The 21,138-nt window shown below is 56.4% G+C and overlaps 1 protein-coding gene across 5 annotated transcripts; it reads right to left on the minus strand.

Moving 5' to 3' along the window:
* On the minus strand, positions 1-16,769 carry SH3GLB2 (SH3 domain containing GRB2 like, endophilin B2). Of its 5 annotated transcripts, XM_037036780.1 has the most exons (13): positions 16,626-16,769; positions 11,999-12,140; positions 11,116-11,244; positions 6,762-6,895; positions 6,457-6,549; positions 5,060-5,071; positions 4,312-4,374; positions 2,612-2,635; positions 2,085-2,174; positions 1,680-1,780; positions 1,368-1,382; positions 1,017-1,257; positions 1-767 (listed from the first exon to the last, which is right to left on the minus strand). In XM_037036780.1, the coding sequence occupies exons 1-13, from the start codon at positions 16,686-16,688 to the stop codon at positions 660-662; spliced, it is 1,215 nt and encodes a 404-aa protein (XP_036892675.1). In that variant the 5' UTR covers positions 16,689-16,769; the 3' UTR covers positions 1-659. The 5 variants fall into 5 exon arrangements, with proteins under 5 accessions (XP_036892675.1, XP_036892676.1, XP_036892677.1 ...); XM_037036781.1 differs by lacking the exon at positions 5,060-5,071 and having other exon boundaries at positions 16,626-16,768; XM_037036782.1 differs by lacking the exon at positions 1,368-1,382 and having other exon boundaries at positions 16,626-16,768.
* Between the last annotated feature and the right edge of the window lie 4,369 nt (positions 16,770-21,138).

A 21,138-nucleotide genomic window follows, 5' to 3' on the forward strand; every position in this document is an offset into this window, starting at 1 on the left:
TGCACACCAAGGGTGGTTTATTCGTCACTGGCTGGAGAGCAAAGCACAGGCAGAGTAAAAAGATCAGTTAAAAAGTGAATGTGGAGAGGTGCAGGCTGCAGCCGCCATACTTGGCTTGAGCTCTAGGGTACAAGGGGGAGGTTAGCACCGGGGAGATGCTGCTGCTCGGTGGCCTGGCCCTGCCTCTCTGGCCAGGCTCCCCTCTGCTCCAGTTTGCCCAGAGGTGACAGCGTCCAGTCCCAGGGACCTGCCACAGACCCGCCTGCCCTTCCCCCTTTGCTGCTTTTGGCAACTAAAAGGCAGGTGCTCTCTTTGCCAAGGATGAACCCCAGGGCTTCCTCAGGCCCTCGACGCTGACCCCCCACAGGCTGAGGTGCTGAGTGCGGAGGCTGCAGCCAGCGTCTCCCTCCTCAGGAGCCAGGAGGGCTGGAGGGCTCAGGGGACGCAGGCAGGATGGGGGCTCCAGAAGCAGGGATGGGGGAGGGGCAGGAACATTCAACCTCTGAGTCCCCCCCTCACAGCTGGTGACCAGGCAGGGACAGAATGGGGTTGGTCTCCCCACCCTGAGCAGCTAGGTCACCAGCAGACAAGACAAATGGCAGGGCTGCACCCATCCTGTCCTGCCCAGGACGGGACAAGCAGGGGCCGGGAGGTCCTGCTTAGCTGAGCAGTTCCAAATAGGTGACAGGGACTTTGCCCTTCTTGTTGCCCCTCTCGCCGATGAGCCAGTCGGGGTCCATGCCAGGCAGGCTGTAGACAGTGATGAGCTGAAGAGGAAAAAGGGAAGGTCACACTCTGGCTGGTTGGGGTGGAACTTGCCCAGAAACAGGGACAGGGCGGCGACCCCACTGTGACACATGGGCACCTACACTCCAGAGGTGGGTGTTCACCTCGGTTCTACAGCACCCCCAGGAACCCCCTGGCCTCAGCCCCACCCCAAGGGCCCCTCAGAAACAAAGGCAGTGGTGTGGGGTGCGCAGGCCCAATGCATACCATCCTTGCATACCCAGACCCACCTCATCAGCCAGCAGGGCCAGCTCACTGCTGTCAGCTGCCTCGTAGTCGTAGAGGACCCGGGCCTTGCGGGTTCCGCTGGCGGGTGGCGCCACCTCCTCCAGGCAGAGCGCGGCCTCTCCTGGAGGGGCTAGGCCTGCCACGGAGGGCTCCATAGGCATGGTGGCTGCAGTAGTGGTGGGCGAGGTGCTGCTGAGGGGCGGGGAGGCGGGCTCTGTGGTGCCCACGAAGGTGCCTGGAAATCTGGAGAGCAGAGGGCACATCTCAGTAGCCAGGAGCCATATTCAGTCCCATGTGCGCCCAGAACACCAGGGAAGCCCACCGGAAGAGGCCAGGAGACCCCAGCTACTTACATGGCTCCCTGGGAGCTGGCAGCATGAAGGGAAAAGTGAAGCAAGGGGAAAGTGAGAGGTTCCAGGCCCTGTCCCTGACACCTCCCGCCCCGCACTTGGGAACCCGCTCAGAGGTCCCCCAGGCCAGGGCCCTCGCTGTCATCCAGTGAGGGCTGTGATGGCCCACCAGAGAGGGCTCTGGGCAGGGCCTCCGGGGGCAGCCCTCCAACCCGCCCTGTGCGCTGTGGGGTGTTCTGGCTCGGGAGAAGGCTCTCGCCCAAGGGAGGTGGGGCTGCTCAATGGGCCTGGGAGCCGGGGGACCCCAGTGGGCACCTGCCCAGCTGTTTCTGTAAGTCCAGCATGTGGCGGTAGCACTGCGCATAGTAAGTTGTCTGAGACTCAACGAACTCATGCAGGCAGCGAAGGTGATTCACCTGTGTGGGCAAGAGGCCAGGGGCCGGGAGGGGTATCAGGGTGACACATTCCACTCCCACCCTGTTGCAGCCTTCCGGGGGCTTCTGCCCCCACCTCTTACTCCTGGCGGGGAGGAGAGGGGTTCCCACCCTTTGGGACTTGCTCTTTCAGGACTAATTCACCTTCTTACGACCACAGGCTCAAGCATTCCCTTCCCCTCCTGCTTCCGAGACCCAGGTTCACTCACACCTCATCGTGGATGATTGCAGTGGGGACATGAGGGGTGACAAAGTGGATGATGGAGAAAGTGGGAACAGGACTTACATGAGTGCTACTGATTCCCTCCAGCAGGAGACGGGTCACCTCTGCCTGCCGGTCAAACTCTGTCTGGGCTACTCGGAGCTCCTGCTCAGACTGCAAAGAGTGGGGTGACAGTGTGAGAGTGACAATGGCCCCCAGCTTTCCTCCCGTCACCACCTCCCAGGCCAAGGCCCACCCGACAGTAGCTTGCTCCTCCCCTCCCTGGCAGGTCTCTTCCCCATGGGGATGCAGATGGACATCTGGGTGGCAGGGTTGCACCTCCCACCCAACTTCAGGCCTGGAGCCCTTCTGACTCCTGAGACCCAGTCCCCTGAGAGCAGTCACAGAGACAGACCCTCAGGGGCTGTTCCCAGACTCCCCCGGCTGACACTACCCACCAGGAGAAGTGACAACCTCACAGTAGCCCCAGTGGGCAGGGGGCGCAGACCCAGCACTAGAAACAGACCTGAGCCCCGCAGCAGCAGCCGTGCCCAGCCTCCCGCTTCCCACCTGCTCCAAGTGTCTACCCCAAGCTCCCCAGCCCCACTCACCTTGTCCACCTCATCATTCCAGAGCTGCGGGCGCCACAGCAGGGCCGGTGAGCAGGAGTGGGAGGGGGGCACTGGTCAGCACCGGGCAGCAGGCAGGGTGGACAGCCAAACCCCAGAGCCTGTGCCCTGCCCCAGCTCCTTGAGACCCCCAACCTCTCTGCACCCCTGCCCTCCCCCAACCCAACCCAGAGCTGAGGCTGGGCTGAGGCCTGGCAAGAGGGGCACTTCCAATCATAGTCCAGTCCAACATGCCACATGCAGGGAGGGGACAGCCAGCTGGAAAGTCCTGCTTGGGTTGCTCCTACTATGCAAGCCCCAGGGCCTGGACTAGGGCTCAGAGGAGACCGAGCGTCCCCCAGCCCCACCCCAACACAAGGCTAAGTCTACTGGGCCGGGAGGCAGGACTGTGTGACGACCCTGGGTCAGTCACTGAACCTTTCCATGCTTCAGCAGAGGAAGGCAGCCTCGCGCCTGAGTCACACTGGGGTTCAAGAGTAAAGAAACAAACAAGGCAGTCACCACCCTCCAGGACATTCCCCCTGCCACTCGGCCCAGAAGGGGGATGGACGTGTGATCCAGAGTCGAGAGAAGAAAGACCCCTCCTCCCACCAGGACTCAGGAGACCCTTTCGTCTGTCCCGCTGTGCGGGTGCTATCGGAGACGAGACCTGCCCCAAGGGAGGCGTCCCCCGACACTGCTGCTTAGGGTGTTGCATCGCGGGAAGCCGCCTCCACCAGCCCAGATGGAGGGTGCGTGCCCAGCAGTGGGGCCCGCTGGACTAAACGGCGGTGGACGCCCCCGAGGGGTGATGGCCCAGCCACTGAGCGGCTGCACGAATGCACACAGCAACATGCTTGTGACAGAGGTGAGGAAGAGCCAGAGGACGTCACCCGTGGGTGGACAGAGAAAGGCAGAGGGAGGCACAGCGGTGGTTGTGACCAACACGACTGATGGGATACGTCTGATTGGCTGATTTCCCAAACTAAACAGTAAACGCCAAATATCTCAGTGGCGCTGGAGAACGAGAAGACACCAAGCCATTCAGAGTTCCGACCCCGCCCCGCCCACCCGGCCCCGCTGTGGGCTGCAGGCCTCTTCAGGGCACACCCTGCGCCCAGCCCCCTGGGCCCTGGCACAGGCTGCTCCGTGCATTCTCCCCGCTCCGTCTCAAGGCCTTCTTGCCCCCATGACACCTAGCACGGGTGACATCCACACAGCCGGATGACCCATGCCATCCTTGTCACCTGTCTGTAGGGGTCTGTGAATGTGTGGCAGGCCAGGCCCTGGCCTCTCCTCAGGGCTGCAAGCAAGGGCCCGGCAGTCATGGATGGTGAGTGGGGGTGGTGGGTAGTGCCTGCTTTGGGTGGGGTGGGGGTCAGGGCTGTGGGGGGGGGCATGCAGACTCTCCGATCCACTGGAGATGGGGCAGCTGCCATCCTAAGTTCACACGCTGCTCAGGGCAGCTGGTCTGGTCTCCACCTTCAGTAGAGAGGTCTCTGCCTTTGCAGGGAGAAGCGAGGCCAACGGCACGGGCACAGGGCACAGGGCCAGGCAGGCAGACGGCGCTCCTGGGCCTGGCCGACCAAAAGGGCAGCCCCACTGCCTCAGAAACCTCTGGCTCCTGTCTGCTGGTACAGCAGCCCCCGAGGTATAGGAGGGGTCGGGGGAGGCCCGGGGGAGGGTGGGGTGGGGGCGCTTACCGCGGAGGCGCTGGCCGAGAGAATGTAATTACGAGGTCTAGTCTCCTGAAAGTCAGGCACCGTCTAGTGGGAACAGAGTTCATGGGGGGAGAGGGGTCACGGTGGGCCGGAGCTTGGCTGGGGCCAGGAGGCTACAGACAAATACAGCTCGGACCCTCTTCCCACATCCACCACCTGGAGAGGAGGTGGGCTTAGAGACCCAGAGAGTGAAGACAAGACCAAGTGAGGGTAGACACACTGGGGAGGCCAGGAAATGAGATGCCACAAGGAGACAGCCTGTGGCTGCTGTCACAGCCCTGGCCGCTGGGCAAGCCACAGGCTGGGTCCAGCCCCTGGCTCAGAGGCCAGGGCCCACTGCTCCCTGGACCCCAGCCTCACTGAGACACCCCAGTTAGACCCAGTCTTCCAGACAAACCCCGCCCCCCACAGCCTTCTCCATCCCAGAATCTCTGCACACATCTCTCACTCCTGCAGCAAGGACCAGGCCCCTCCCCCACAACGAAGGTGGACAGATGGATGCATGGATGGACAAAGTGACAGGCTTTCAACATTTGCAAAAAGCTGACTCACAGGCTCCAATGCCTGGCATCCCCCCAAAACAGAGGCTACTCATGGTAGAGGCTCTGATGGGGAGACCAGCTGCTTGCAAAAGGCCCTGGGGACGTGCCCCGGGCCGGCCACGACACTGTGGCCCCAGGCCAGATGGGCAAACCAGAAGCAGCACAGCACGTGGGACAGGTATACTCACATCTCCCTCACACTGAGCCAAGTTACCCAAAGCAGGACGGAAAGGAACAAAAACAAAGAGTTAGTGAGTCCACAGTGCAGGCGGGAGCAGGCCCCCCCGGGCCCCCGCAGGAGGGGATGTGACTCAGACGGGCAGGTGGATACACACAACCCGCCCTCTGGAAAGCGTCCTGGTTCGTACGTGTGTGTGTTTAGAAGGGGTGGGGACGAGGCAGTGAATCCCTGGTCCTCCGGGACTCTGCACCTGGGCTGCCTGGGTCCCAGCTCTGGGGAGGGCATCCCGGACTAACCCAGAGGCCTCAGGTCATCCAGGCCAACCAACTGGAGGAGAGGTCGTGCCACTCCAGGGACTAACAGAGGGCTCCCCTGGCCTGGCTGATGGAGGAAAAGCTTGTTTTGGCCAAGCTTTTCCAGAGTGACAGGGAAGTTGTCCTGTGCAGGTGACTTAGTTAGGTCATCCCAATAGCCAAAGGTCATCTACCCAACCCGAACAAGACTCCAGTGGCTGAGCCCCTGCCTCCGACCTGGACCCCACACACCCAGATGAGCTGAGACCCCGTCCCCAGCTCTTGGTGGAGGCCCACACTGTGAGAGCCGGGATGCACACAGGGTTTGGGGCCAGGACTCCCACAAGCAGCTGCTAGGTGCCTGGGCCGGCCTGGCCTTCCTCAGCAGGCAGGGGTTTCCCGGCCTGCCCTGGACGAGGGAAGAGATTCCCCCCTTGGGGCTTGAGGGCACCTTTAGGCCCCCACGCCCACAAGCAGCCTGGCATGCTGAGAGTGTGCTTGGCCTCGGGCCCAGTTCTGCCACCCCTGGCCTAGCCCTGATCGAACTGTGCCACCCTGCATCCCACTGGCCCAGCCAGGCCACACAGGCCTCAGAGGGCAAAGCACGAAGGGGCAGCCCCTATCCAGGCTCCTGCGGCCACCTGAAGGGGCCCCTCGGACATGCTCCCGAGCAGGCAGGCAGTCCAGCTTCGGGGTTCTCATACCATGGCAGGGGACCTGAGTGAGGGCACCCTGGGACCAGCACCACGGCAGCGGGAGTTGTAGTAAGGAGGAGCCATGCCCTGGCAGAGCCGGGAACAGAGCCGAGCATCCAGGGAGGGTGGGCAAGGGCACGCGAGGAACTCCAACTGTGTCTGTCCGCAGAGGCTGCAGGGTGCCCTGCACCCAGGTCGGGGCACTGCTGGCTGGCCCACCCCATCAGTGTCGTCCCTGGGACCCAGAGCTCTGGGCTGTCAGGGCTCCCTTAGAGGCGCGTCCTGAACTGGCTGGCCCAGACCAGCACCCCCAGCCAGGCCTCTCCAGGCAAGAACAGGGGAAAAGGGTCATGCCAACACCAGGTCCCTGCAGCACCCCCCCATGGCTGGGGGTGGAGGCCAACAGGGACACCCACCGTGGCTTTGGCTTCTGCGGCCTTGGCCTTCTTCAGTCGTGCTTTGCAGGCATCCAAGTCTAGACGCCGGTTTTGGAGGAGCCGCCTCTCCTTCTGTGGACAGAAAACAGGGAGCAGTGAGACGCTGGGCTGCCCTGGGGGACCCTGGGCCAGCTGGTCAAGACAGTGAAACTGAGGCCCAGAGAAGGAAGGTCGTCCACTCTAAGGAGCTCAGTCCACAAGAGCCACAGCTGGGGAGGCCCCAGGGATACTTAGTTCCCAACAGGGGAGGAGACAAGGAGGCGGGGCGGTCCCAGGTCCCTCACCGTGATCGTCTTCCAGTCCCCTTCCAGGAAGTTGCGCAGCGGCGTGAGGAAGTTGATGGAGGCTGTGTGGATAAAATCTCGCTCTGCAGCTCCCAGGCGCTTTTCGGCTTCTGCCACCTTGATCAGCGTCTTCCCTGAGGGCACAGAGTCAAAGGTGAGAAGGGGGGGGCAGGCTGAGGCTGATCCGACCCCAGGAAGCAGCGGGGAGCTCAGAAAGGGATGTGCGGAAGAGGCACACCCAAAGAGGCTAGGTGCAGAGTGGCTGGCCTGGAACAACGTGGACACAATCTACATGTCCACCCACTGGGGACTGACAAATAAATAGCGGGACACTCAAAACACAGAACGGCACGCTGCCCTTAAAAGGATGGGGGACGGGGGCAACTTTTGGAATGACAGAGAAAGGAGCAAACGAATCCTCTCCCCAAAGAGCAGTAAAGAAAACTGGACAGAGTTGTCAGAAACAACCATTTCTGGGCTCTAGAAACTGACAAAAGGCAGGCAACAAATTGAGACGCATTCATCCCAGAACTACTGGACCTTGGTATGTGGAGCCTGTGCCTTGGAGCCCTGGGGGCGCCCCCACGTCCTCGAGCTCTGTGATGCTGGAGCTCTGCCAGGGAGAGACAAGCCCTGGGGCTGTCAACTGGGCCGCTGGGGCCCAGAAAAACCCTCCACGCTGTCAAAAGCAACGGCCATCTCAGTGGCAAACAGTCAGGAAAGGCCAGCAGCCGGGCCACCGTGAGGCCGAAAGCTGGTTGAAACAGGAACAGACCTGCCAGAGATGTAACGGCAGATCTGGGAAACGAGGCCGTCACAGCGGGTCCTGGTAAACTCCCGGACGCCGCCTGAGGTCTGGAAGGCGATGCACGCCTGCGGCTCACTCAGGGCGCTTCGCACACCCACCCAGTGAACGGCGGGCAGACAGGTGGAGTGCTTTGAATGGGCTCCCCACCCCGCTGGCAAATGCATCAGCAAAGCCTTCACGGTGCAGTAGTAGGCACGACCTCTGACCAGCCAATCACCGCCCGACCACTACAGACATATGCTGACCCAGAAGCAACTCCTGGGAAGCGAGCCTTAAACAGTAAAAAAAGGCAGAGGCATCAGTAGCTGCATAGTGCGGGGGACACAGACTCCGAACAATGAGTTCAGGCAAGTCTCTCAGCAAACAAACGGTAGGAACGTCCCCCAGGGAGGTCAGAATCCAGAGCTGCTACATATCTAAGACGTCCAGATTCAACAAGATATTAAGAAACATGCCAGGAAAGAGGTAAGTGTAGTCAACACACAGGAAACAATAGCAATCGACAGACACTGTCTCCAAGGAGGCCCATATGTTAGCCTTAGCAGACAAAGAAAGATGACTAAGCAGCTATTACAAATGTCATAAAGGAAACTGCCCTGGCTGGTGTGGCTCAGTGGACTGAGCACTGGCCTGTGAACCAAAAGGTTACAGGTTCAATTCCCAGTCAGGGCACTGGACTGGGCTGTGGGCCAGGTCCCCAGTTGGGGGTGTGTGAGGTAACCAATCACTGATCAATGCATCTCTTGCAGATCAATGTTTCTCTCCCTGTCTTTCCCCTTCCCTTCCCCTCTCTCTAAAAATAAATAAAATAAAATAACAAAATAAGAAAAAAATGTTGTAAAGAAAACTAACGAGACCCTAGCCGGATAGCTCAGTTGCTTAGTGTGTCATCCTGATACGCCAAGGCTGTGGGTTCAGTCCCCTGTCAGGGCACGTACCAGACTCAGCCAATGAGTGTGTAAAATAGTGGACAACATATCAACATCTCTCTCTCTCTCTCTCTCAATTTAAAAAAAAAAGGAAAGCAATAAAGAGTACATTAAAGGTAATTATACAGACAACTATAAAAGATAATGTAATTTTTCTCTTTTCTTAACTGATTTAAAAGACGCATGAAACAATAACTGTAAAATTGCGTTATTGGGCTTACACGGTATGAGGATGTAACATGCAGCATAATGACAGCCCAGAGGAGGGGCAGGGGATGCAGCTGTTCTGGAGCAAAGGTTCTGTTTCACTCACGCTAAGTCAGCATTACTCTGAAGCATATTGTGATCGGTTCAAACGCAACTTGTAATTCACATAAAACCACTTAGAAAAAATGTTAAGGAAAGCAACAAAAATTAAAACTTTAGAAAGTATTTAACACAAAAGAAGGCAGTAAAGGAGGACAGATGAACAAAAATGACCTGAGACTCAGGGAAAACAATACAAAAGCACACATGGAAGTCCAACCATGTCGACATTAAATGGAAGAGGATTAAACACTACAATCAAAAGACAAAGACCGTCAGATTGGATTTTTAATAAAGACCCAAATATATGCTATATACGAGACATGCTTCCAACTTCAGAGACGTAAATGGGCTGAAAATGGTGTACCATGCAACAATAACCACAGAGAACAAGAGTGGCTATACTGCTATCAGATGAAATGGACCTGAAGACCAACAAAAAAAACCAAGTTACTTGAGACAGAGCAGTGTGACACAAAAATGAGTCAATTCATCAGGAAAATACATAATTATAAACATACAGACCTCACAACACAGCTCCAAAATATATTAAGCAAACACCAACAAATTGAAGACAGGAGCAGACAGCTGAATAGAAACAGTTGGAGACTGCCCAATAATGGACAGAACAAGACAAAATCATCAAGGATTCAGAAAACCTGAATAGCACTATCAACCAATCTGTCCTCGTCAACATCTCTACAACACTACCCAACGACAATATAACATACAACCTTCTCAAGTGACCATGGAACATTCTCCAGGAGAGACCATATTGTAAGCCATAAACAAGTATTAATAAGTTTAAGAGGGAGACTTCCAATCAAGATGGCGGCATTAGTAAACCACGGCTCACCTCCTTGCACAACCACATCAAAATTACAACTAAATTATAGAACTACCATCACTCAGAACTGTCAGAAATCGAGTTGAATGAACGTCTGACAACCATGAATTACAGAAACCACACCCATCCAGACTGGTAGGAGGGGGCTCATGAAGAACGGGCTGGTCCCATATCCACGTGTGGTGGATAAAAATTCAGGAGGGATATCTCAGGAGCGAGGAGTCCCAGCGCCACACCAGGCCCCCAGCCCAGGGTTCCAGTGCCAGGAAGGTAAGTGCCCATAACGTCTGGCTGCAAAAGCCAGGAGGGATTGAGTTGGTGGAAGAAACCACTGGAGTCCCAAGCTATTCCTCTTAAAGAACCCACACACGGACTTACTCAGACTCCCTCCCTCTGAGCTCCAGCACTGGGGGAGCAGCTTAAATAAGTTTAAAAGTATTAAAATCATACAAAGTATGTTTTCTGACCAAAGTATAATTAAATTAGAAATCAACAACAGAAGGAAGCTTAGAGAATCCACAAATATCTGGAAATTGAACACCACCTGCTGGTGGAAATATAAAAATCACAGCCACTTTGGAAAAGAAGTTGGTAATTTTCTTAAAAACTTAAATTTACCAAATGATCCAGCAATTGCATTTCTAGGTATATACCCAGAGAAGCGAAAACATTTGTCCTCACAGAGGTTTGTATGCAAGTGTTTATGCGGAAATAACCCAAATGTCTACGAGGTGGTGAGTGGATATAGCAATTGTGGTTCATTCACGTCCTGAAACGCTCTTCAGCAATAAAGAGGAATAAAATCCCCAATCATGCTATAACAGGGATGAACTTCAAAGACGTTATGCCAAGTGAAGAAGCCAGATACCAAAACCCACACATCACATGACTCCATTTATATGAAATATTGACACCAGGCAAATTGGCAGAGCCCCAAAGCGCATTAGTGGCTGGCTGGCGCCGGGAGGGGAGAATGGATGTACATAGACACCAGGGATTCTTTGGCAGATGATGAAAATGTTCTTTAAACTGGATCGGGGGGATGTTTGTGCAACTCTCGATTTACTAAAAATCATTGAACTTCACACTCAAAACAGGTGCACTCTAGGATGTGTAAGTTACACCTCAATAAAACTTTTCACAAATTCAATAAATAAACACTGAGGGGCATCTGTAAGTGCACAGATGGCTGTCACCCAATGCCAAGTTTAAGAGTCAGTTGCAGAGCGGACACACTATGATCCCATTACAACTGCACACCATCCAGACTGGTGAAGAGAGGCCTCACTCCGTTCTCTACCTTCATCTCCAGTGTTGGAGGTTTGTACAATCAGAATGCATCATTCAGGTATTATCTGTGTCGTTAAAATGACCAGAGAAGGGAGTGGGGTGGGCGGGGGAATCAGAGAGGGAGAGACCGTGCCCCCCCTGCCCACCGCCCAGCAGCTGCGGGGCCTGGCTCACCGTAGGGAGTGCTGGGCCCCAGCTCGCTGGCCGCCTCTGCCATGTACTGAGCCAGCAGCTCCCCATTGGTGACCCTCGAGGGCACCTTCCTGTCCAGCTTCTCGTACAGGAACTCCTCCACTCGGGCACCTGCAGGGAGACAGACGCCAAGTCACAGGGCTCTTTGGTCCAACCCGGCAATGAAAGCCAAGCTGACAGAAACAGACCCAGAGCGGGGTCTGCCTGTAGCAGCCTGGTGACTTCCAGAATATTCTTTTGCTGATGCCCACTCCTATGAGACTGGCCCTCAACCCCGTAGAATCCTTCACTCTCGAGAGGAGGAAGCCACAGCTCAGAGACACAAAACGCCTGCCCCGGGTCCCACAGTGGACAGTGACGGCCGGAGGTCCAGGCCCACACCATCTCCTTCATCACACTGTGGATTTCCAGAGCCCAGCACACGGCTGGACCACCCTGGGCCTGCACACAGTGAGTGGGCTCACGGGCAGCCCCGCATTCCCCCCGCCCCCGACAGCCCTGAGCCAGGCTCTCTCACAGGCTGCTGCTGCTTGCTCTGTGCTCAGGCGTGACTCTGGGCCACCTCCAGCCCCACCGCCCTCTCAGATGACCTGGCTGGTGTTCTTCCCAACTCTCCTCTCAAGTCTGTTTCAGTTTCCAGGCATTTCAAGTCCTCTGCGCAGAACTTGGCCTTTCCACTGTCCCGAGAGCGCACCTTAGAGCCCAGCACCAACTCAACCTCTGTGTCCTTTAACTGGGACCGCCCCCCACAGCAGCCAGAAGCCCCCAAAGTCTCATTCAGATCTCACCCACCAGCCACGCCCACCTGCAAGCAGGGGCCACCGGCCTCCCGCCCTCGCCCCAGGCCCAGCCCCAGCCCACTCACTGGGGTTGGGCTGCAGAAGCACCTCCGTCTGCCTCAGGATCTTCTCCGTCCAGTTCTTGGTGCTGTCTGCCCGGGCCAGGAGGTTCTCAAAGTGGGCATCGAGCTCGGTCCTCTCAGCCTGGCCAAGTTTCTCCTCCGTGAACTGTGGGGTGGGGAGGGTCCAGGTCCAGGGAGGGCCCAGAGGGAAGAAGGGAGGACTGCCCCGCCCCACCCACCTACCCCTCTCCGTTAGTTGGAAGCCAGGCCCCAAAGTCAAGAAAGTTGCTCTGTAACCTTGATCACACAGAGGGGCAAACCGCAGCCGAGAGCAGGGTCCTAACTTGAAATGGGGCAGCTGGACCAGAGCTGGGGGATCGTGGCTTCTTTCGGAAATCCAATCGAAGACTGGACCTCTTCCCCACCAAAAGCACATTTGTACGAAATCTGGCACACAGCCCTGGCTTGTGTGGCTCAGCTGGTTGGAGCACATCCCACAGACCACAAGGTCACAGGTTCAATTCCCAGTCAGGACACATACACACACATTCTGGGTTCGATCCCCAGTTGGGGAGCATATAAGAAAGCAACTGACTGATGTTTCTCTCTCTTCCCCCTCCCTTCCTCTTGCTCACTAAACGTAATTAAAGAATGTCCTCAGGTGAGCAATTTTTTTAAAATGTAAAAAAACTTGGCGTACCACTTAAAGGGGTAAGAAACCACTGCGAACCCACTGCAAAGGGTCCTCTGAACCTGACTCTGCAGGAAAAAATTCGGTAGAAAGTGCTCACGGAATAAACAGGGTACCAAGCAATTTCTGGGGTTACCGGGTGGCTCAGTGGGGGGACTGGGAGCTCCTGGAGGAGGGTGCCAGGGGAGTGAGTGGTGTCAGGACCAGAGGGTCCCGATTCAAGTCTCAGTTCTGCTACTGATGAGCCATGTGACCTTGGGCAAGTGGCTCTGCCTCCCTGACCTCAGTCTCCTGAGCTGAAAAATGAGGATAATAAGTAACAGCATCCCCTTTACAGGCTGTGAGCCGGAAAGAAGGAAGACGTGGGTGAGACACGCAGGCCGGGGTCCTCCGGCAGGAGTCGTGTTGGAAGTGAGGTGCTACAGCTGCTGGGAGGAGCGAATGGGAGGAGAGATGGCCGGGAAGCAAGGACTGCGTGGGAGGAGGCCACACGCGGGTGTGCTGGGCGGGGAACACCGCCAGCCCGTGAGAGCCAACTTGGAGCACACTCAGGGTCCAGAAGGCTCGGCAGCCCCACACCAGGGCCAGGCAGGGACCAGGAGGTCACACCGTTTCCCCATGAAAGCTGTGGGCCACTGAGAAACAACCAGGAACAGCCTGAGTCCTGGCCCCTCTGCTTTGGAAGGGCCCTTGGACAAATGTCTGTCTTCCAAACAGGAACACGAAGGCCTTCTCTGGCCAGGGTAAAGAGCCTGCTCAAGGTCAAGGCCAAGCAGCAAACGGGTGACCATCACAAGAGCAGGACTGGTAATAACAACAGATACAGCTGACCACCTCTGTGGCCAAACCCTGGGCCGAGGGCTCTATGCTGCTGACCCATCCACAGCTTCACGGGCCCTTCGAGGCAGGTCGGGCCAAGTTTCCCATTTCACAGATGTTGCCGCCGAGGCTGAGCAAGGGGCAGACCGTGCTGAAGTCAGGATCATCATGGCCGGGAGGCCCTTCCCAGACTATTCGGCAAGATAAATGATCCAGAGCCCAAGGACAGCTCTAGCTGAAGGGAACGAGAGGCAGCCACCGATAGTCCTGTGGCTGATCAGGCCGCGGGTGGCCATCAATTATGCAACAGGGCTTGGGTTTCTTCCTGCAGGGCGGGCGGCCATGTTCACAGCCTGAGATCCCACCAGGGACCGGCTGCTCCTGGCCTCCTCTGGCCTCCCAAGACTCCTCATTTTCCTCGCCTTCACCAAACTATGGCCTCCCAGAGCCAGGCCCCAAACAGTCCCACGTCACCCAGTCCATTGAGGCTGTGGCATTAGCCCCATTTCCCAGATGAGGAAACCGAGGCTCAGCGAGGCACCTCTCTGGGCCTTAGTCTCCCACCTGGAGGATGGGGATAACAGGACCTAACTCAGAATATCTGGAAGGTGCTTAGCTCAGAGGCAGGCACACAGTGCAGCTCCGATGAATGTCAGCTGGGGTGTCAGCATCGTCATCAGTAGAAGGCCTCCTCCCTCAGGCCCCTCCTTGGCTCTCAGGAGCTACCTAGGACCCTCCTAACGCCAACGGTACCAGTCACCTGGGTCTAGGTGACACACACCTGCCCCACCAAAGTTAACAGCAGCCCTCACCACAGAGCTTCGGGGCCACCCATCCCTCACACCGCATGTCCACTCAGGTTCAAAGTCCTACCAGGCTTTCCCAGCTTCTTGGGCATCCATCCCACGTCCACGGCTGTCTGGCTCAGACGATGACAAGGCCAGCACCTCCCCGACTTTTCTTATTATTGCTCCTACCACTGCTACGACTATTACTCTAATTACACCTGACAGTGTTAGTACGACTACTCCCACGGCCCACTCCCACCCTCACTGGCCTCTTACACGACGCGCCTCAGGCTTTCCTGCAGGCGCACCTGTACCTGGGCCCTTCCCACCGCCTGCCCCAACTTCACAAACCCCACCTGACTTTCGAGCACAGTTCGGGGACTAGAAAGCCATCCCAGGATTACCCGGGCTCTCCCCCCAAGAGCCCAGGTCCAGTTCCCTACCAGACGGAGTGGGATGAGGCTCTTAAAGGTGTCCCTGGCACGTGGAAGGGCTGGGCCATTACCCAGCACGTCCTGGGACCTGCACAGACCAGCTGCCCGAGCCTTAATGCCTAAGCACCCCTCCCAGGCCTCCCGGCTGACCCCATCCCGGGACAGACAGGCCTCGGCGGGTCCTCTGAGTGTCCTGTCCAGCTCACTTCCCATTTCAGGCCCCTTGCTCCTCTGGCCTGCTACCCCTGCATGCCCATCCCCATCAAGGGGAAGAACTCGGTGCTTCAGAAGCTAAGGCCTGCAGGCCAAGGCTGCTGCCTGCAACTCGGCAGCAGCAGGGGGTGGGCGTACAGAGCCAGAGAAAGCCTCTATTTATAAAGCTCCCAGCTCCCTCCTCCACCCTGGAGGCTGGGGCCTGGGCGGTGGCTCCCACTCCGATAGGGGCCGCCCACTGGGCCTGCCCACTCTGGGCAAAGCAAGGCCACAGGGCCCAGGCCTCCCATGCCCAGGCTCTGCAAGTCCTGGCCGGGTCAGGTGCTGGGGCCCCACTGAGCAGGAAACCAGATCTGGTTCTTCCCAGATGTGTGAGATAACACAGTCGCTACACCAACTCTGGGGAGGGTTCCCTGCCTTTCAGATGCTACTGGGGCTGTCCCAGGGACTCTGGGGTCCTGGCATCCCCACTAGGGCTGGATTCACCCTCAGGGCTTGGAACGCTGAGCAGCAAACCCTCAACGGGACACTACTTTCTAGTAAACATGGCCACATGGGCTTCCCAGGGACTGTTCTCTCGGGCTGGGCTCCTCCAGAGAACAAACACAGGAAGGACAAACACCAGACCCGTTCCCAGGGCACTGGGAGGACAGAAAGCCCTGGGGGGAGACTGGTGTGCACTGACCGACCTATGGGGACATGAAGGCTTCGGGAGAAGTGACTTGCCCAAGGTCACATGCAGCACAAGTGCAGTATCCACCACATTCACACCAACAGTGAGCTGGCCTTGATGGAGCACACACGTGCAAAGTGCCAGGGAGCCCGCACATCCACCCTGGTAAGGGGGTGGCCACTTATCCCATTTTTCAGATGGAGAAACTGACACACAGGTTCACAAGAGGGCTCATCCACGCCCATAGCTGACTCTGGGTCTTCACCACTGCATTCGTCTGCCTCAGTTTCCTTCTCTGCCTCGCAGGGAATAGGACCTGTTCCAATCCCAGCATTACTGGCCTGGACAGCTTCCCAAGGTACCCAGCCAGACCCCAACCCCCATGCCTGGGGAAATAGAGGAAACAGGCCTCCCAGGGAGCAGAAAGGAAATGATCCCAGCTCTCTGGCTTCCGGACTGACTATCCAAGTGTGTAAAGAAGGGACCTGTGAAAATCCTCGTACTAGCCCATTGCACAGGGGCACAGACTGAGGCTCATAGAAGGGACCGCAGGGGTTGCCTGAGTCCTCCTCGGGCCTGGATCTCAGGCCTCCAAAGGCCTGCCTGGAGCCAGAGTCACTGTTGGACAAGGGCAGGGCGACAGGCACCGCTTGGTGCCCTATCCCCTCCTCAGCGGAGCCCCCACCGAGCCCTGGGCAGGCGCCAGGGCAGCGGGGTGACTCCGCCGGTTGAAACGATGAACACTGATACTTCCCTCGCAGGCAACAAGGCCGAGGCCCGACTCGGTCCCGGACCCGCGCCACGCCTAGGGTGCGGCCAGAGTGGCCGGCCTCCTGGCGCTCTTTCTCTCTCTTGGGCAGCGCAGAAGGAGGAGACATGGGGGTGCTAAGGTGTCCGCGCAGTGGGGAAGGGGGCAGCAGATTCAAGGGGCTTCTCTTGAGCGCCCCGAGCTCTGTTGCAGGGGTGCCCCGGGTCCGCCCCACATCCGGGCCCCGAGAACCGGCCGCGCGGGGCCCAGGACGCACGGCCTCACCTGCACCGCCCGAGTGAAGAAGATGCCTGCGTCCGACGCCAGTTTCTTCATGTTGAAGTCCATGGCGCACCGCACCGCGGGCCGCACCCGGCCCCAGCGCAGCCTGCCGCCCCCCTCCCGCCTTCGCCGGCCCGCACCCCGCCCACCTGCTGCCGGTGCGCCCGCCCTCCGCGAGCCCTCCCGCCCGCGGCCGCCGCAGCCGAGCCAGCAGGAGAGCGCGGGGCGGGGCGCGGGGTGCGGGGGCGGAGCCTCCCGGACCCGGCGGGGCGGGGCGCGGCGGCCTGGCTCGAGCTGCTGGCTGCTGCCTCTTGCGGCCTTGTCACGCCGCCTGGCGGGCTTCTCTTGCTTCTTCACCTCTTGGCCCCTCGCCCATTGGTGCCTCTTCATCTCCCTTTGTCCATTGGCAACCGCTCCTCCGCTTGGCCCTCCGTCTCCCTACTGCTGGACCTCTTTTGCCCTGGGTCTCTCTGCGCTGCTCACTGCCACCATCACCACCTTGAGCTCTCTCCAGAACCCTTTCCTCTTCTACCCTTGACCTTGGTGACACTAAGAACAACTGAGCCAGGGGACAGACCGGCTGGGGACCACAGCTGGAAAAAGGCTGTTTGTCCCCCACCCCCCAACCCCTTAGGTCCCCAAAGTTGGGGCAGGGTGTAACGAAGGGTTACAGGAAGGGAAGAGAAGAGGGGGCGCTTCCATTCTGTCCACTTGAAGGAAAGAGTGGAGAGTGGATATGCGCTGACTTTGAACCTAGTTCCTCACAGCCCCAGACAGGCAAGAGGATGGTCTGCTCATATGTGCCCCCTCCGATGAGGCTTGAGATGGGACTAATTACCCGTGTCCACCTCTCAACCTGTAGGATTCGTCTTTTTAAACTTGTGGAGAGGGCTGTTCCTGAACTGGTGTGCTCTCCTCCCTGCTTCTGTCCCTTGGATGCCTGGCTTTATTTCCCTACACTTACTCCAGTTCCCCATCACCTACGCCAGCCTGTCTGTGCACAGGAGCCTTGGGTCACCTGACGGTTTGTTGATAACCCAGAGCCTGGCCCCACTCCCAGCGCTGGTTCCTTGTGGGGGGTGGGGGTTCGAATGCTTCCAGGTGCTTTAAGTGTGCATTCCAGGTTCAAAACCACTGATCTGAATTATTACGTGTGTGGAATCACCATCGGCTTCCTATCTCTTACACACTTTCAGGGCATCTGTATGTTTCTTTGTCTATTTCTGCGTTCGCTATGTGTTTCTACTCATCTGTATTGCTCCTTGATTTATTTACCAGTATCTGCCTATAGTTGACCCTATCATTTATTTACCCAGCATCCAGCCATATTGTCAACAGGAAAGACCTGGTTCTTCTTGCTAACACATGTAAAGAATTGCATATCAGCAAATCTATTAGCATGCAGTCAGAGTTCATCAGTGATCTGTTCCCATGTAAGGGAAAGGATCTAGCTAAGGTGAGGGGGTGAGAGGCACAGGTTCAGGGCAATGCAGGGCCGTGAAAGGAAGGGCATCGGAGAAGGCTGGGGTGGCAAGCCCCAGGTGGCCTGAGGCCGGTGGCCAGAGAGCCAAGAGAGGGAGTCCTTTATTCTCAGGACTTATAGAGCTGGTGGGATGGGGGTGAAAAAGTTACATATTGATTGACGGGTGAAGGTGGTACTAGCTTTCCCTGGGAGAACATGACTACCCAAACTTAGGTATGTGGGGTGGGGGTAGGGTCTGTTAGCCCAAACCCTTACCTTGCTCCAGATTCCATTTGTTCATCTTTAAAAAATAAAATATTGTATTTACATATTTCTAGAAAGAGGGGAAGGGAGGGAGAAAGAGAGGGAAAGAAACATCAATCGGTTGCCTCTCACTCACCCCCAACTGGGGACTTGGCAGGCAACCCAGGCATGTGCCCTGACTGGGAATAGAACCAGTGACCTCCCGGTTCATAGGCCGGTGCTCAGTCCGCTGAGCTACACCAGCCAGGGCTCTGTTTATTCGTCCTATTGTGAATCAGATACATGCCACGAGGCAATTAATTAAAGTTGGGCTAGTTACCCAAAGTTATTTACGAGCTCTTTCTGTAAGCATTAGTGACTCCCTCATAAAACCACAGGTAGTGACCACAGGTAGGCAGTTAACCAAAGTTGTCTTATGGGCTGCTTTCCTTGGGCACTGTGGGCCCCAGCCTGGGGATGAAAGCACATTTCAAGGCCTTCTGTTCCAGACAGTAGAAATGCTACCTAGAATTTTGAGGACTTCCCCGGTGCTGTGCTAACAGTGTTTCTTGTGATATTGGGACACCTGGCAATATTATTGGACCAGGCTCGGGACTGCTGAGTTAGCGGGTGAGACAGGTCTCCCTCCTCCTCGCTGCCTTGGTTTACTATTCACTCTGCCTAAGTGCTAAAAGGTGTTTCCCAGCATGCAGGATGTGAGAAGCTGGCTAGTAGGAGCAGCGCAGTCTCAGAGTTCACCCTATGCTGTTCCTGCCTCAGTATCATCTTTCAACAGGCATCTATCAATATCGTTACATATTCATTCACTCAATAACTCACATTGAGCACTGTTAAAGGAAAAAAGGCATTTGTGATACTTATTAAGATGGTTTTATTTAAGAGAAGATTTTATTCAAGAGAGGCTAGCCCTGGCTGGTGTAGCTCAGTGGATTGAGCGCGGGCCTGCGAACCAGACTATCGAGGTTCAGTTCCCAGTCAGGGCACATGCTTGGGTTGCAGGCCAGTTTCCGGCAGGGGCCACTCTGCAGGGGATGCACGAGAAGCAACCATGCATTGATGTTTCCTTCCTCTCTCCTTCCCTTCCCCTCTAAAGATAAATAAATAAAATATTTAAAAAAGAGAGAGAGAGAGAGGCTAGCATGGTGGGGGTTTGCAATAAGGGAGACAGATCAGGCTCAACTCCAAATACAAGGTCAAGTGGAGATTTATAGCCAAGGAGCAAGGGGGCAGTGGATGGAAAATGACTAAGAAGAAGCATCAAGGCTAGTGAGATTCTTGCCAGAGGCAAGCCAGGGTGATAAGATGTGGAGGGTGGAGAATGAGGAACTCCATCGAATACAGAGGATGATCAGATACCAGCGGCGGGGGATTTTCTGATAAGCTGACTCAGCAGGATTCTGGCTTCTGGCTAGAACATTCCAACCAGGATGGAGATGGAAGCCCAAGGCTGAGCCTAGTTGAGCAGTGGGCTCAGAGGAGCTAACTCAGGTTTGGTCAAAGAGGAGGTACTTTCAGCACCTGTTGTGTGCCAGGCACTGTTCTAGACCACGGGGAGGCCGCGGTAAACAAAGCAGTGCCCCTCTCCTCTTGGGAAAACAAATTTATAACACGGCAGGTGACAAGTCCTAGGAAGAGAAACACAGTGGAGTAAAGGGGAGAGGGTGAGATAGTAGGTGCCGGTTATTGCTGGTCTCAGAGCTGTCCCGATCTAATTGTTTCACTGATTCTTCTAGCTCTCCACTTGACAATTGCCATTTTTCTAGTAGCAATGGCCAAAGTGTCCTGAGCCCATGCCAGGCCCAGCACTAAGAACTTTCAAGTGAATAATCCCCTAAGATTCTCAGAACAGCTCAGAAACCACCATCCTCCTCATTTTAAGGATGAGGAAGCTGAGGTTTAGCGAAGTTAAGTGATTTGCCCAAGGTCACAGGGAAGGAAGTGGTGGATTTTAGCCCAGAACCCCAGCAGCCCAGTGGTGTAGCCTGCTCTCCTCTGCTCTGGCCCCTCTTCCTGGCTCCTTGGCTGCCCGTCTCTCTGCCACCTGGAATCAGAGATGCCAGGTTCTGTCTTGCCTCTGGGGCAGATCCCATGCTGTTTCTGGAACTCCGTCTTCTCCTTCTTGTCCAGCTAATTCCTACTTATTCTTCAGGTCTCCCTTTGGGTGTCGATTTCTTTCTTTCTGGAGTCTCTCACCACTGCATGACCGCCCCGGTCTCCCCTGGTATTCCCCACATTCCTGAGTTTTCCGAATTCCAGCAATACCACACAAGATCATATGTATTTTCATTACGTGTATCTTGCCCCCCTGTGCTCCCATGTCCAGCCAAAGGGCTGGCGCGCAGAAGTATTAGTAGTTGAGTGAATGAAAGAATATGACCTCACTGATCGTTATAGTTTAAAAACTTAGACGTGCCCAGCTCTTCACAGTTATAAAAGGGCTGCCACGCAGTTTTCTTCCAATGCCCACCCAAGCCCTGTGACTCTGGCAAGGCGGGGAGTCCACCCCCATATTTACAGAGGGGTACACTGAGTGAAGTCCAGAGAGCTGACGGGGTAAAACTTGATTCCAACTCAGGTCGGCCTGATTCCAAACCCAGTGTTGAATACAAGGCGCAGCTCCGGATGGTCAGAATAGAAGCCCTTGACTCCCGTCTCTCAGGGAGACACTGTCCAGTAGGGGAGACGCAGCACTTTTGAGAACGGCTCCAGAAGAAGGTGGAAAGCGCCAAGTGTTTGAGAGGATACTGTAGGGAGTCTGAGGCGGGCGCATTTGAAAACGGGCGTTTCAAG

The sequence above is a fragment of the Sturnira hondurensis genome, unplaced genomic scaffold (assembly GCF_014824575.4).
Source record: "Sturnira hondurensis isolate 20B ecotype Veracruz unplaced genomic scaffold, ASM1482457v3 Scaffold0022908, whole genome shotgun sequence".
NCBI classification, from domain to species: Eukaryota; Metazoa; Chordata; class Mammalia; order Chiroptera; family Phyllostomidae; genus Sturnira; species Sturnira hondurensis.

Bases quoted from the DNA above. Each gene is read 5' to 3' on its own strand.
- SH3GLB2 (XM_037036780.1), bottom strand. From the start codon at position 16,688: ATGGACTTCAACATGAAGAAACTGGCGTCGGACGCAGGCATCTTCTTC. The intron at 2,636-4,311 runs GTAAGCGCCCCC...TGGCGCCCGCAG, and splicing joins TCTCGGCCAGCGCCTCCGCG to CTCTGGAATGATGAGGTGGA. The intron at 1,781-2,084 runs GTAAGTCCTGTT...TTGCCCACACAG, and splicing joins AGGGAATCAGTAGCACTCAT to GTGAATCACCTTCGCTGCCT.